Below are 16,735 nucleotides of genomic sequence, written 5' to 3'. Positions count from 1 at the left end.
AATGTCATTTCAATCATTGAGAGCCACTTTCCACCATACTTGTGTCTAAATGATTCTTTTGAAGAATCTATGCCATGTGAGGACTAATTGCATGACATTGTTAGGTAAACATGTTATCATGATACTGACTTTGTAAAAATTGCTTTCAAAATTATGATATTATTGCGAATAATATGGCACAGCACCACATAGGTTGCACATAAACTACATACAAGCCTTTTTAAAGAGACTACAATATTCTTGATATTCTTGGTCTTTTTTAAACCTATTCTAGTCCTCACCATCTCTCTCCTCCTCTGTGCTAAGCTGAAAGAGTGCAGACCTTTGGAAAGCTGTGGTTACTCAGTTGTGGGCAATCAACATGGATCAATAGCTCTAGCCAAATGGTTCCCAGTCCTGAGACCGGAGCACATCTACTCTTCATATTTCACTACTCCTGCTCTAAACCTCTGTATTCCCTGCTCTAAACCATGGTTTTCCTGCACTAACACAACCTCTGTTAATGAGCTGATTTGTTTGATAGGTGTGTCAGAGCCAGAAAAGGCTGACAGTCAGCAGGGCAGTGCTTCAGGGCCAGGTCTGGAGACCACTGCTCACATCTGCATGAAGAGTAAAAGGGCAGCCTGAGAAAACATCGCTGGGAGGTACTGATAATATCCAGTGCTATATTAGCTCCAAATTCATATTCATTTTTACTCTGTGGTAAAAATTCTCTCATGAACCCAACAGCTTTGTTCTGCTTTAATCTGTTGAGCAGAGCTGTGCCTTTTATACTGCGTTTTAATTTTGCAACAGTAATCCACAACAGGGCTTGTACGATACCATTTACAAAACTGCAATTAATTTAATCACCGGTTAAAAATAACAGCACACAAAAGTATTCAACCTTAAGCCATGGAGTGATGTTACTGCTTTCCATCAAATCATTTTGTTTCAGATAATTTTGAAAATAACCACAAAACCAATACTCCATCCTGTGAACATGCTACAAATCAAAAAACAGTCGGGATTGTGTTGTCCCCTTAAAACCAAACTACCGCGCACGTAGTCAGGTAATTATGCCCCATCCAATCAAACAGGAGGAGAACCTAAACATAGAGGCTGACCAAGCACCGACATTGTGTCTGTCATTTGGACATTTTGACTTTAGTGAAGGCCACACTGAACATAAAGTAGTAACACTGAGAAGAAGTTTCAATGACCAAAGTTAATCCCACTCGTCTGTTTCAACATTTCATGCACATCACCAAACACGAACAGCAAATGGCTCAAAAGACTAACAATCTGCCAGCAAAATTAGAAAAAAAATATCCCACACTTAATTGAAAACTTGAGCATATTTACAGTACTGGCCCTGTCAGTGAAATATACTGGCATAAATAATAATATATAAATAATGTATTATAATTGTAATTAAGACAAAATGTTCAGTTAGTGTTACATTGATTTGGAGTCATAATCACCCCACACCTATTATGATCCACCTACATCACTACAGCCAAATAAAAAATATTAATTGTGACCAGTACCAGACAATATCTAACAAGTTTATATTAAATACAGACAAAGCAAAAATCTCAGATTTCCAGCTGAAAATTGGGCCATTTTTCTTTTTATCTTGCCCTGACCACAATTAACATACCCCCACATTCAAAAACACAAAATTAAGATTTGTAATATTTTTTTTCTTTAAAAAACTTCTGAGTTTATTACGTCACTGTATTTCAGGGGGCAGAGGGAACTAATATTAATGCAAAACACATTTCACTGACCTGTCCTGAATTACTTTTCAAAAGACTACACTCAGCTCAGACTCATTTTGATGTGGTGTTTCACTGTGAAAGGCCTCATGGTATTTGTAATATGTCGGTTCCACTAAATTACAGCCATTACAGATGATATATTGCCCATGTCTAGTGAGGAACATCACTTGCTAAAAAGTGAAGTATTGGTGGAAGGTGCCATCCCAATACACTTTTCTGTGCCACAGAGGAAATGTTGCTTTCCTGCTTGAGCTAGAACATATATAACATATCGATAAGATTCTAAAACTCCTAACACTATATCCAAATGAAAATTGACAAGAACGTCTGTCATACAGCATAATATTACCTGCTCCGGAGTTGCGGTGAGCTCCAGGACCAGAGACTCTGTGACCGTTTGGAGACACAACGTTCCCAGGAGGTCTTGGGATTTCCAAGTGTCCGTACTGTTGCTGTTGCTGCTGGTGGTGTTGAGCGTTTCCTACGGCCCCGTGATGTCCGTAAAATCCGGATCGTGACCGCGAGCGAGTCCTAGGTGGCTCTGGGTGTCCGTGAAGAGGCAAGGCCAGTGGCAAAGGTGCAGGAGGTGAGAGCGACTGCGTCTCCGGTGCTGCTGAAGCTCCGAGCGTCGCACTGAGTAACTCTGGGGGTCCACTGCTGAGCCCCCGGGTCTCAGCCCCTGGTCCAGCGCTGGCGTCCTCACACAGGCCAGCCCTCTTGGGCGCAGGTTCAGCGCCACTGGGCAGGTGTGAGCAGACGCGAGGCTCTGGAGTTGCCGGCTGACTGGTGGCTGCGATGGGCATCTCCTTCACTTAGGGCTCGGGGAGGGGGGCTTCTCTTTCTCTGTGCGTTTTCCAGCCAGCAGAATGAAAGAGGGGAGGGCACTCAGAGGAATTAAAAGCTGTTTAAAAAATTAAAGGACAATGGAAAAAAAATGAAATATGTTTGTAAAGGGAGAAAAATTGGTCACACCCTCAATGACAAAAATATATCAAATGCTATAATAATAATAACATTAATAATAATAAAGATTTGAAACCCAGATTTAGCTCTAGAGGTCAGAAATTTTATTTTATTGCTATGGTTATCAACTTTGTTATTTCTATGACATTGCCTGTTTTTTGCCAATTTTCTCCTTAATTTAAATCACTGTCAGTTTTACTCAGTCACAATCTTACAAAGCTGGGAGGATGATGCCTGGCACATGCTTCCTCTGAGACACAAACCCAACCACTGTGCTAAACACTAACTGTCATTGGAGTTCAACATGCTAAAAAAGGAGAACACTGTCTAATTCTATAATGTTAGCCAAACAATAACCAACCAATAATTACCTAGCTGTATTTTAATGTTTTTTTTTGTTTGTTTGTTTGTTTGGACTCTCAGCTAAGCATAAACCTTGCACTAGGGGACAATATACAGTTTTGTTTATAAAATAATAACATGTAGAATAAAAAAATATGAGTATCTTTATTTAAAAGTATATACTATACAATTAATAATAACATGTACAGGCACATAAAAGGAATGTGACAAACACAAAACAACAACATAGAGTACTCTTTTTAAAATAGTAATTTTAACGTAGTTCTTCAAAAAATAGAAGCAGCTCAGTTATTTCAGCAGTTGTATTAATAGTAATAATAATAGTGTAAAAGTAAGTGTATTGTTGTTTAGAAGTGTCCAATTTTAAATATACATATTACTCGAAGAGCCACGGCACTGAACAAGAAACTTTAGGCGTAAATGAAATAAAAATAATAAATACTAAAGGTGTAAAACTGTCAGGCGCTGCTTCTCCATTCAAGCTAATGTTAGCGCAACAAAAAAAGCTCGAGTCTGAACGACGCCCATTACGGGATATTTCTCCAACGAAAACCGAAACAAGAGAGCTCTACAAAGTTATACATTTAAATAAACTACACTTTTTTGTCCCTTAACACAGAACCTGATTTCATATGTTGGTTGGTTCTATATAAAAACGGGTTTTCTTCGCCATACGACAGAGCGGCGTTTAGCCTGTTAGCACAACACAAATACAAACACTCACAGGCTACACTTAAATAACGCACAGATACACACGCCTTAAAACGCACGAAAACTATTACGCAAACGTTAAAACATACGTCTCTAATCCATTTGTGTGGTAAAACGTAGTTTAAAACCGGTAAAAAATGCACATTACGGTCAAATTGGCTCTTTATTCACCAGCTTCTTTTCCGAATTCTCCGCTCCACCTTAAATGGCGCAGCGGTTACATTCAGGCGCCGCCATTTAAGGTGGAACGGAAATTTTGACTTAAAAATGTCAAATAAAACGCTTTAGCTTTGTCTATAAACTGTCAACTCTGCTATTTTCTATTTTCTTTCTTAAAGCTAGTATACATATAAACGATGATAGAATGTAATACATAAAAAAACATGTTTAAAACGGAATGGGGGCAATTAAAGTGGTTATAAATAAAAAAATACATAATTCTGTTTTATTTTCTCTCCATATTTCCATTGTCTTCTCTCTCCCTCTCTTTCTTTTTCTTTTCGAAGTGAAAAAACAGCTCCTCTCCCCTATCAGGAGTTCAAACGTCTCACATTAAAACACAGTTAAAACACAGTCTTTTCACACGGTTTTAGGGAATAAAGCTCTTACCGGCTGAAGGAAGAGGTAAAGGCGTCCAACACTGCTCCCGTGCTGTCGGAATTAACGTGGTTAAAGGTGTTTAAATGTATTTAAGATAGATTTTCAGCGCTTTCTGAACGCCCCGCAGCTTCAGACGCTGTGAAAATGTGACAAAAAACCATCAGCAGGACTTCACATTCACACCGAGCCAGACCGTGGGAATCGATCACAGAGACGACTAACAATAGATTTACACAGAGATCCTACTTCACGTCAGCACTCTCCCTATAGGGGCATTTAGAGTTGTACAAACATAATTATTTACATTTACTGAGATAATTTAGGTTATACTGCACATTCCATTGCAGAACACGAACATTAAAATTACAAAAGCCAACAAAGAAAAAGACCATACATTTCCAAAGGCTTATAGTGCTTTTGTACATTTTTAAAACCACCTTGAAACACTCCTTATAACATCAGTGTGAATAAGCAGGGCTAAAGTGCTTTATGCTGAATAAGTTGATATATGGGAATATGTCTCTTCCCAAGAAATCACACACAGTTATAAATACAAAATAGAATAATTTTACAAATTTGTTTCCATATTTGAAACATACTGACATTTATTTAATGTGCTGAAAAACTTGATTCCCTTCCCATCCCTTGGTTTCAAAGTAATAGGAATTCACTTAATAGTCGCCAACAGGTAACCTAAGCTTACTAAAATACCATCAGAAACCAATAGAATAAAATGTTTTTGTTTTTTTTGTTGTTTTTTTTTGCCAACAGAAACAACTAGAAATAACACATACTATTAGAATGCAATTACAGATCAACCGAATCAATTTAATCCTCTAAGAACTACTAGAAATTCCTAATTGTTTCTAATGTTATTTTTTGCTTGTTTGGTTGGTTGATATTTTGTGCACATATCCACCTATTCAGTCTACAGTAAATTAGCCCCACCCATTCCCACTGAATTTATAAAGAGGTAACCTTTATAAACCTTTATAAAAGACAATTCACAAGATTTTAATCCAATACATTTTTGTAATATCCAGAGCTTTCAAATATGTTGTGTGCTGGAAAACATCTGATGTTCCTAATCGGCTCTATAAATGGGTAACAAACAAAGTAGCTCGGACAGAGAAACACAACACTCTTCCAGCCAATCAGCAAAAGGGAATGTTTGTACAAGGTGCACAAGTAGGGGGAAGAGTGAGTGGCAGGGGAGAATACTTTGATCAGAAACCACTCTTATATTTTCTGCACAGAATTACCCAGCAATAACATTAAATATTTACTGCACATATTTTCTGACCCATAGTGGTGAGCTGTCTTCTTACTGTGGAAAGAAAGAATCTATATAAACTATACTATATACATATTGCCCTGTGACGTATTGTACCGCGGTAATGCGCTTATACATACATACATACATACATATATATATATATATGTATGTATGTATGTATGTATGTATAAGCGCATTGCCTCTTTAATCAATGACTAGTCAGCACAAATCATTGTTTACATTATATATTGTCCTGTGATTGTTTTAGCTTTTTTAGCCATTTTGTGTGTGTCTTCTGTAGGTCTTAAAATCTTGGAACCACTTCCTCTATTAACCTGCATTACACTGTGAGGTCTAATTTTAATTTTTCTTTTTCTAGTAACACGAAATTTTTAACGCCAACACAAACTCGGCTAGCGTTTCCAGTGCTGCTTTGCTGCTGGCGCTCTGTGTTGGACTGCTCTGGTCTGACTGAAACTGCATAGGCAGAGCTGATCTGAAGCCGAAGAGAGCTGTGTGAATAATTTACAAATGTTACACACTGCTCCCTTCCTTTACCTTTATCTGCGAGCCTCCACCTCTCCCTGACTGTTAGTTTCCTCTCCCCATACGACTGTAGACGCGCGTTTTTCTCCCAGACTTTTAACTCCTGGGACATTTAAACATGTTTATAGGAGCTGGTTGCTGTTAGCAGCAGGCGTGCTCCCCCCCTGCTGGACAGCCCATCCATCAAAAAGGCTCCACAGCTCACTGTGAAGGATTAAAAGTTGGGCTGGGGTTGCTGTATTTCAGAATAAATTTGAGTTTTTCATTTGTTTGGATTAATGACAAGAACATTGCAGAAAAAATTACACCATTTGATTAAAAGAGTGGGGAAAAAACCGTTAGAAAAACATGCATTTGTTTTGTGTTGAGAAATGGCACACTTGTCTATCACGACTGTGCTTGACTAGCTAAACCAGCACCGATAGTGGCAAAGAATCTCAGGGAATGGCTCATTAAACCGCATGGATAGCAAAACATGAAGGTTGCCACCCTCTCTTTCAGATACAGCCGTTGTGACCTTGTTTTCTTTTCTTTTTTTTTTTTGCTTTTTTTTAATTAATCAGTTTATAAACATATCCCCAACATTCACATGTTCTGCTAATTTGTGTGTGTTTTGCTAAAGTTGCTAAAATTTGTGGGTGTTTTGTCTACCAATTTCTAGATGTCTAACCTTATGGATCGGGCCTGTAAAACACTCATTTGTGTTTAGCAGTTTGAATATTGGTGCATTGCATCAGTGAAATTGTGTATGCTTTTCTCTTGTGGGGTATTAATTTATAAAAAAAAAAAAATTGTATTACACATATAAAGTATAGATTTCACACAAATCTGAAACAAATATATACATTTTGTGGTATTCTGGGCTATTTATACTTCTCTGTATGTTTTATAAACAAGGCACTAAACACATGCATGTTCAGACATCCCCATATTTTAAAGTCAGTGCAAATATATTTTTTTAGTTCTCCTCTCTCTGGTCCAGCCTAGCCGTGATTGTCCAGACCCAGGGAAATCAGTGGTCAGTTGCTGTTCTGGACAAAAGCAGTGGATCAGTTCCTGTGACCAACGAGTGGGAGATAAGGTCAGAAACGTCGGCGAGTGAGGGGCCTTCAGCCAACGAGTGGGAAGAAGTATTGGGGTAAGTGAGTGGGAGACGGGTGAGAGAAGAGGGGGATGGGGAGAGAGAGAGAGAGAGAGAGGATGGGGGTGGATAGTGTGTGTGTAAGGGAAGAAGGGGGAGCTCTGCTGACATGTCCCTTATTGGTTTGTTCAAGCCGTTGGGGGAGGGGCACCACACATACACCAGCTGTAGGAAAAGCAAAGAGAAACAAAGGGAGAGAGAGAGAGAAGAGAGAGAGGCATTATTAATGTGCAAGCTGAGATGATGCTTCAAACAAAATTACAAAGGAAACAAAAAGGATATTTAATTCACCACTGTATACACTTAAAAATAAGATGATATTATTGTTTAGAGGGTTTGTATCAATTATTTCTTTGTAGTCCCCCACCTCCAGTATTGCATAGCTTTTATATAATAACACAGTAATAATTACTTATTCATTACCATATATCCCTTAGAATAAAATAGATGATTCTAGACAATGACATGCAAACAGCCCAAGCTCTGCTTGCACTTCAATCACAAAGGAGTATAGGCTGAAATACTCCTTATAACTTCAAATGGTGCTTTTCTACTGCATGGACCCCACTCAACTGTACTTGGCTCTACTTTGATCTTTTGCTGTTCCGTTAGGAAAGTTTGGTACCTGGTAACTGGAACCAAATTCTGATTTCGTTCTTGCTCACTCATGGTTCCAGTTCAGTTTAGTAGGGACTAAACATGACATGTAAACGTTGCAGAGCCCTCATTAGGCTTTATAAAAGCCCAATGGCCTGGAAAGCTTTCCACAAGGTGTGGAATTTCCATAAGAGTGTGTTTATGGGAAGTTTGACCATTCGTCTAGAAGCACATTTGTAAGATCAGACACTGATTTTGGATGAGAAGGCCTGCTCTTATTCATCCCAAATGTGTTCAATTGGGTTGAGGCCAGTAAAGATCCTCCACACCAAACTTGCTCATTCATATCTTTATGGACCTTGCTTTGTGCACTGGTGCATAGTCATGTTGGAACAGGACGGGGCCATCCCTAAACTGTTCACACCCACATATTAATTATTTGGTATTTAAAACAGAATATTTCTGTTCAATATCTAGTATTGCTGTATATACCCGAAAAAAAAAACACACATGGTTAACCTGGCATACTATATTAATTGTTACAACAAAATTCCTTAAATTGAACTGGTCTAAACTTAGTTGCTTATATTTTAGAAAGCAACAAGTAAAGATAAGTCTCAGTAAAACAGGAGTGTGTGTTGAAGTGCTGAAAGACAAATGTAATGGCATTGAATGAAACCTGTGTGACACGGTCTAAGAGAGAGAGAGAGGGAGGGAAAATAGGCAGGATATCAGCGCGAAAAGAGGGGAAGAGAGAGAGAAAGAGAGAGAGAGAGAGAGAGTCAAACCACTCTAGACTCCAGCCAAACCAAATCTGAGGGAATTGGCACTGGACCCTTGGCTCAGAGTCTCACAGTGGGGGAAAAAAAGTATAAGACTAAAAGAAAGGAGGGCTGAAGTGCTATGCCAAGAATGTGAAGGCAAGAACCAACAAATATATGGTCTCTTTCTTTCTCTCCCTCTCTCTCTCCATAGCTGAGTGAGTGTCTGAGAAACAAGCACCCACACACACACACACACACACACACACCCCTTCACAAGGCCTGGCCTGTTTTTCATTAGGCCTGTAGACTGTCTTGGGTCCTGGTGGTCTTTAGTCCATATGGATAATAATTCCCACCATCCTCCAAGAGCTATAAACATACACATACTGTATTTTGAGTACACAGAAGTGTTAAATTGTTTTCATACTCTATAGCATGTTGCTAATTTATGGACCACAGGCTTTCACATGTGCACATACACATTGTATATTTTCCTTAGAAAAACATGAACCTCTATGCTCACCATGCTCAATGCCAAGTGTCAGCATGAAAGGTATAGAGCCCCTCAGCACTGAACTGTGGAGTAATGCAACCACATTCTCTACAGGTTTGGACCACCATCCAATAATTTTGGAATGAATTTGGTGTGTGTCTAACCATTCAATACCTGTACTTGATGTCTTACAAATGTTACTGCTTCTAGTCTTCCCAGAAGATTCAGAGGTATAACTCCTAAATTTATAGTCAGTTCCACCTTAAGTAATAACTACAGCAAAAATAGGTCAATATTATCCACCTATGGAGCAGGAATAAAGCAATATCCTCATCTCTTTTCATGATTTCCAAAATGGTATATGGGTTGTTTAAAAGCCACTGGCAGAGAATGCGAAGATAGCATTCTAGCATATTAAACTGATGCGCTTTGTTATTTGATCCATTTATAGGCACTGGGGCTTCGTAAACACATTAGTGCGGTTTCCAGCACTAAAATTATTGTTATTTATTTTATTAAAATTGTGAACATCGCCTTTAAGACTAATATATGTAAATGACCCCTGTCCGGATTGCCTTTTTAAGATGATTAACTGCAGATAATCAGATCTGCAGATTATTAGGAAGGCTGCAGTTATTCATTTGTTTCCTGAAAGACCGGCACGGTACATTTTACTGTTTGTCTCCACATCAACCACTCCTACAGACTGGCTTTAGTAACAATGCTCCATGTGGTTTCAGTATGAATGGGAGGGGCTAGACTGCTCTAGACTAGATGTGTGGTCATATTTCAGAATAAATTAACCCCCTTTTTTGATGTACATTTTGAAGCCATGTAATTTTACCACAGGAGGTCTGTAGTATATATAATATATATAAAATGGGCATTTGGACGAGACTAAAATCACTGAGGCATTCTGATATTTATTACACTACCCCAACTCTCCATGTAGAACTAAACCTATAGAAATAGTGTTTCTAGGCTGACTGTAAGGCTGTAGTTAGGATGTCCTGAGCTGTGATGGCAATGTGGAGGCCTGTTAACATCAGAGGAATTGAGTGTCTGCCAAGTGCATAATGAGAAATGTGTGAAAACTGTTTTTGCTTTCAAGTCTTTGTGAGTCCCGGGGTGTGATGCCAAAGCCGACTGAGCTTCGCAAACATTGTAACAGGACACACACACGGTGTAAATGTTGCCATCCTGACATGGGTGTGCAAACATTATGACACAACATCTCTTCCACAAGCCCACACCTTCTGCCAAAGTTGGATGCTGTAAAATAAGCACACAAACACACACAAGCACATTTGTTTATATTATACCTGTGGGTCATGTATATATGTAAGCTAAAGCATATGGACAAATGACTAGGAACTAATTATAAGTAAAAACAACATGTATCAGTCAGTCATGATTTGCCAATCAAAACAGTTTAATTATAGAGGACATGTTATACCCAATTTCCATATGTGAACACAGTTCTGGGGTCTTGATTGAATGACTAGACACACAAATGTGTCTCTGGTTACTTCAAGTGCAATAACACTGGGTCCAGTGTTGTGATTGGAGAGAGGAGGAGATGGGACAATATGGAAGCATATCAGTAATAAAATTAAAATACCATATGCAAAAAGGCAATGTAATCCTAAATTTGAATTAAAATGGTGTACACATGCCTGCATATCTGAGCTCAAAATTCTAATTCAATAATACCATTTACCATCTGCAATTTGGTTCTAACTTCTATTCATATTTAATTTATACAGATATTTGAGCTTCATGAGTATCTTGAATTAAATGAAAAATGTATTTCCATATTTCAATTAACATGATTCATGTTATCATAAAACAGTGTGTCAAAATGACTACTAAAATATTATGCATTTGCATGCAGTGACAACGTATTTGGAATATAATTTCTAACTCACCACTGCACTACAAAGATGGCAAAATTGTCAAAGGGGAAGCAGCACCCCTTCACTTTTCCATAACATTATCACCTCCACTGCGCTCATTATGTGTCAAAATGCTTGTGAGTTTCAAAACCAGAGTTTCTGTGATTCTTCTTTACAAAATACCTTTTAGCTCCATCGTATGCTTACTTTTCCTTTTTGTTTGGACATATTTTGAAAAACCATGGCCACCTCCTTATGAGGAGACCCACGCTATGAAGGTTATACTGGGGATAATAAACAATTCAAGTCTTTAACTGCATTTCACAGAGAAAAGATGTACAAAACAAAAATTTTTTTAATCTCTAATCTGTCTCTGAGTCCTGTTTCTCTGTTGCTTCTATCAGGCACAGCCAAAGAAAGAAAGTGAATGTGATGAATAAGCACTACCTCTTTTACTCACAGTCTCTCTCTATGCTCTCTTTCCCTTCTGTTTGCTCCAAAACCAGAATTTGGGTTAGATCCCCAGTGCCAAGCCAATCCAGGGAGGAAGAGAGACTCCTTCGTTTGTTTCTCTCTCTCTCTCTCTCTCTTTCTCTCTCTCTCTCCACAGTGGTTTGGCAGCACAGAATATGCAAAAAAAAAAAAATAATAAAAAAATAAAAAAATAAAAAGACTGGAGAGGTTTCTGGCTCTGGTCTTGGCATAGCTCCTGGTGATGAATTATGGGTAATGTAGTATTTGAGAACCAGCTGTAACATTCAGAACATTCACTGTAAACTACAACACAGAAAATAAAATCATAGACAATGTTTAATGTAGACCAATATATATATTTTTTCATATGTCCCAGCATTATCTTTGCAAAATACAGTACTATTATGACACTTTTTCACTGCATGGTACCAACTCTGATACTTTTCCATTAGGTAAGTTTTGTTTCTGGTCCCGAGAACCAGGTTCTTTTTTAGTTCAGTCCCAAACAACAACAACAACATGTGAATACACAATGTAAACAACACTTAATATTACTTCCGCTGTTGTTGTAGTTTCTGAGGCCTGCTGTTCCTGTTAGAGATGGGTTTTTGCAATGTCACCAGCTTCTTTACTTTTGTATTATTTTGGGGGTGCTGCTGTGGTAGTGGAAACCAATCAAAAAGCAAGTAGAGCGAATTAGTCAAGTAGTTAAGTGGAAAATCACAATTACAAAACCAAACAGGGCACTAGCAGAAGTTAGCATTAACCATTTTTTGTACTCTCTCCAGCTCCTAGCCCCACACTGGATGGGAGTGACCATGTGGAACATAAAATATTACAAGGGTGAATATCACCAAAGGAAGAAAATAGGCATAAACACAGCTAATAGAAGAACAACAAAGTTTAACACATTACATATTTTCTCAGTTGCTTTGGAGTATTTTTCTCAAATCATCATTTATATTTGCACAACATTATGTGCATTTTTCAAAACATTTTGTAAAAACAGCATCATACCGTGGATTACTGGCAAATGCCTGTAACTAGTTCAAAATCCTTAGTTCATGTCCCAAAATGAAGTTTTTATGTCAGTGTCATCAGAATGACAACACCTGGTGTCATTGATTTTGAACAGGACAGTCAAAATGGTTAGCCACATTTTCAGTATATCAGTAAATGGTAACCCTTTAAATTACAACCCGCTAATTACTGGGTAATTATATATATATATATATATATATATATATATATATATAGCTGACTAATGAGGAAATTATGAAATGAATTGTAAGATACCTAGTAATAACCACATATTTCTAGCATCATACCCTTTACTTACTCAGTACTTATTTAAACTTACGGCTTACTTAACAGGTACTTTCTCTGTACTTACCCAGTAATTAGCGGGCTGCTATTTAAAGTGTTACCCAGTTAATCTGAAAGTGTTTTCTGAAGGTTTTGATGACAGTGAAAATGCACAAGGTAGCAATTTTATTTTGAGTACAAAGTAACATTACTGTACATTACTGAACACTGATGATTTGGCAAGTTTTCCCACCTAGAAAGAATGGAGAGGTGTGTAATGTTTATTGTAGGTACATTTCAACTGTGAGAGACAGAGTCTAAAAACAAAAATCCAGAAAATCACAATCAATGATTTTTAAATAATTAGTTTGCATTTTATTATATGAAATAAGGATTTGACGCAATAGAAAACAGAACTTAATATTTGGTACAGAAATGTTTTTTTGCAATTACAGAGGTCAGACATCCCTGTAGTTCTTGACCAAGTTTGCACATACTGCAGATGGGATTATGGCCCAATGGTTTTCTATTGGGTTCAGGTCTGGAGACTGGTCAGACAACTCCAGGACCTTGAAATGTTTCTGACAAAGCCACTCCTTAGTTGCCCTGGCTGTGTATTTTGAGTCATTGTCATGCTGGAAGACCCAGCCACGACCCACCTTCAATGCTCTTACTGAGGGAAGGTTTTTGGCTAAAATCTCACGATACATCACCCCATCCATCCTCCCTTCAATACGGTGCAGTCATCCTGTCCCCTTTGCAGAAAAGCATCCACAAAACATGTTTCCACCCCCATGCTTCACGGCTGGGACGGTGTTCTTGGGGTTGTTCTCATCCTTCTTCTTTCTCCAAACATGGCAAGTGGAGTTGATACCAAAAAGCTCTGTTTTGGTCTCATCTGACCACATGACCTTCTCCCATGCCTCCTCTGGATCATCCAGCTGGTCACTGGTCAACTTCAAATGGGCCAGGACATTTGCTGGTGTGAGCAGAGGGACCTGCTGGATTTTAATCCATGACGGCACAGTGTGTTACTAACGGTCATCTTTGAGACTGTGGTCCCAGCTCTCTTCGGGTCATTGACCAGGTCCTTGTGTGTAGTTCTGGGCTGATTCCTGAACTTTCTCAGAATAATCCTAACCCCACGAGGTGACATCTTACATGGAGCCTCAGACTGAGGAAGATTGATAGCCATCTTGTGTTTCTTCCAGTGTCAAATATTTGCACCAACAGCAGTTGCCTTCTCACCAAGCTGATTGTCTATTGCCCTGTAGCCCATCCCAGCATTGTGCAGGTCTACAATTTTGTCCCTGGTGTCCTTAGACAGCTGTTTGGTCTTGGGCATGGTGGAGAAGTTGGAGTGTGATTGATTGTGTGTGTGGACAGATGTCTTTTATATAGGTAACGAGTTCAAACAGGTGCAATTACAGTTTTTCTCAGTCACTTTGAAGCATTTCTCAGATCAAGACTGAATTTCTCAAAATTACTTGTTCAAACTCCACATCATCTAGTTACATGTGCACCTCAAAAAAAGCTGTTTCTAATTCAATTTTGGACAAACAGCACATGCTTTTGTTAATCATGCTGATGATGTTGTACAGCTGTCTGCTCCTTCTTACATTATCAATTGCTTTTATCATGTTGATTAGAATGAATGTGTGTGTGTCTCTGTTGCACTGTGAAGGACTGGCATCCCCTCCAGGGTGTATTCCCGCCTTGCGCCCGATGATTCCAGGTAGGCTCTGGACCCCCCGCGACCCTAAATTGGATAAGCGGTTACAGATAATGGATGGATGGATGGATGTTGATTAGAATGTATAAGACTGCTGAAGGGTTCAACTGCTGAAGGGTTTTCTGCTGAAGGGTTCAACTGCCCAAAACTTTCAGGCACTAGTCCACTGCATAAGTCAGTACACTTGTTGAAATGTTGACCCAGTGCTCATGAGCTGTGAAGAATTTATACATTTCTGTATAATTCTGACATTTTTGGTAAATGTCCACTGAACTGATGAGTAGCTCTCAGGTGAACCATGACTTTCACTAATAAAGGGGAGTGTTCATCCACCAGTCATCTAAAATAGCTCAGAGGTGCATCTCGTTAACCTTCAATTGCCAAACATATATAGACAGATTACAACACAGTGTTACCGTTTCTTACAACAGAAAACAATGAAATAACCAGGTTCAACAGCCCAAAATAAGTAAGAGGACAGCCACATTCTCAGTTGACCTTGTTGGCTGCTATGAGGACATCACAGCTGATGCCTATTGAGGCTGGATAAGACGTAAAAAAAAAACTTGTTCCACGCTGCATTGCAAGGGAAGATATCAGATCTGGTGTCAATGAGAATCTGTAGCCCAACAGAGTTGAGTGACAGGATTGTCTAGAAAGACTCCAGTGTAATTCTCCATGCAGTCCTATTTGTACTTCTCTGCATAAAGGGTGTTTCCCGTGGCGATATTTCTGATTTGTCTGATTTTATTTGATATTTTATCATTTGACCTAATCAGTCTTGTCTTTCTTTTCTGTATCATAATGACATAGTCTGTCACTGACCAGCAGTAAAGAGCATGAATGTGAATCTGGTCCAGTCTCTTTCAGTAAATCTCCCACATTCAGTAATGAAACTTTGTACAGATTATATGCACCTCACAGTAAAAATGCAGACTGTGCATTTTCACTGTCATCAAAAACATGCAGAAAAAACTTAGAGATACTGATACACTGACAATGTGGCTAAACATTTTGACTGTCCTGTTTATAATCAACGGCACAAGGTCTTGTCAGTCTGATGACACTGACATATTCATTGACATAAAAACTGCATTTTGGGACATGAACAAAGGATTTTGAGGAAGTTACAGGCATTTGCCAGTAATCCAGAATGTGGTGCTGTTTGTACAAAATATTTTGAGAAAGGCACATAATGTTGTGCAAATATAAAGGATGATTTAAAAAATGCTCCAAAGCGACTGAGAAAAACTGTAATACAGGTAATTAGTGCAGAATAGGAGGGCTTCTTGAAGAAAAAATTACAGGTTTGTGAGAGCCAGAATGTGATTAAATACTTATTTTATGCAATAAAATGCAAATTAATTATTTAAAATCATACAATGTGATTTTCTGGATTTGTTTTTAGATTCTGTCTCTCACAGTTGAAGTGTACCTACGATAAACATAACAGACCTCCCACTCTTTGTAGGTGGGAAAACTTGCAAAATTGGCCATGTATCAATTACCTATTTTCCCCACTGTATAGGGCTACATGGGGAATTACACTAGAGTTTTTCTAGACACTCCTGTCTATCAGGCTCTTCACTTGCATTTAAGCATGGATGAATGTTTCTGAAAGTCTTATTCAGCCTTTACATCAGCTGTGTCTTCACATGTTGCATCCATTGCAGCCAGCAGGGTCATCTGAGTATGTGATTGGCTCCTTAATTATTTCGGGCTGTTGACCCTGATTATTTCCTTGTTCTTCCATTGTCATAAATTGTAACACTGTGTTGAGCTCTGTCTGTATATACTTGGTAATTGAAGGTTCATGAGATGCACCTCTGAGCTAGTTTAGAGAGCTGGTTGACCATTGGTTGATCTAAAGCTTCAAACACTCCCCTTTATAAGTGAAAGTCATTACCAAAATTGCCAACAGAAATGTATAAATTCTTCACAGCACATGAGAACTGGATCAACATTTCTGAGTATACTGACTTATGCAAAGGATAGTGCCTGGATGTTTTGGAGGTTACACTGTTCAACAGAGAACCAGTCTAATACATTCTGACCAACATGATCAAAGCAATTGATAATGTAAGAAAGAGCAGAGCTGTACAACATCATCAG

General features: G+C 38.5%; 1 protein-coding gene across 1 annotated transcript in view; it reads right to left on the bottom strand.

The window, feature by feature from the left end:
* rnf38 (ring finger protein 38) overlaps positions 1–4,560 on the bottom strand; it is a 50,811-nt gene extending 46,251 nt beyond the window's left edge. The window contains exons 1-2 of the mRNA XM_066660829.1: positions 4,410–4,560; positions 2,113–2,664 (exon numbers count right to left, since the gene is read on the bottom strand). Of these exons, the coding sequence (XP_066516926.1) occupies positions 2,113–2,566 (454 nt within the window). The 5' untranslated portion in view covers positions 2,567–2,664; positions 4,410–4,560. The remainder of the gene's footprint in view (positions 1–2,112; positions 2,665–4,409) is intronic.
* Positions 4,561–16,735: the final 12,175 nt, after the last annotated feature.

This window comes from Hoplias malabaricus, chromosome 2, assembly GCF_029633855.1.
Source record: "Hoplias malabaricus isolate fHopMal1 chromosome 2, fHopMal1.hap1, whole genome shotgun sequence".
Lineage (NCBI taxonomy): Eukaryota > Metazoa > Chordata > Actinopteri > Characiformes > Erythrinidae > Hoplias > Hoplias malabaricus.
The sequence above is the reverse complement of the archived record's forward strand: the minus strand, read 5'-3'. Positions and strand labels throughout refer to the sequence as shown.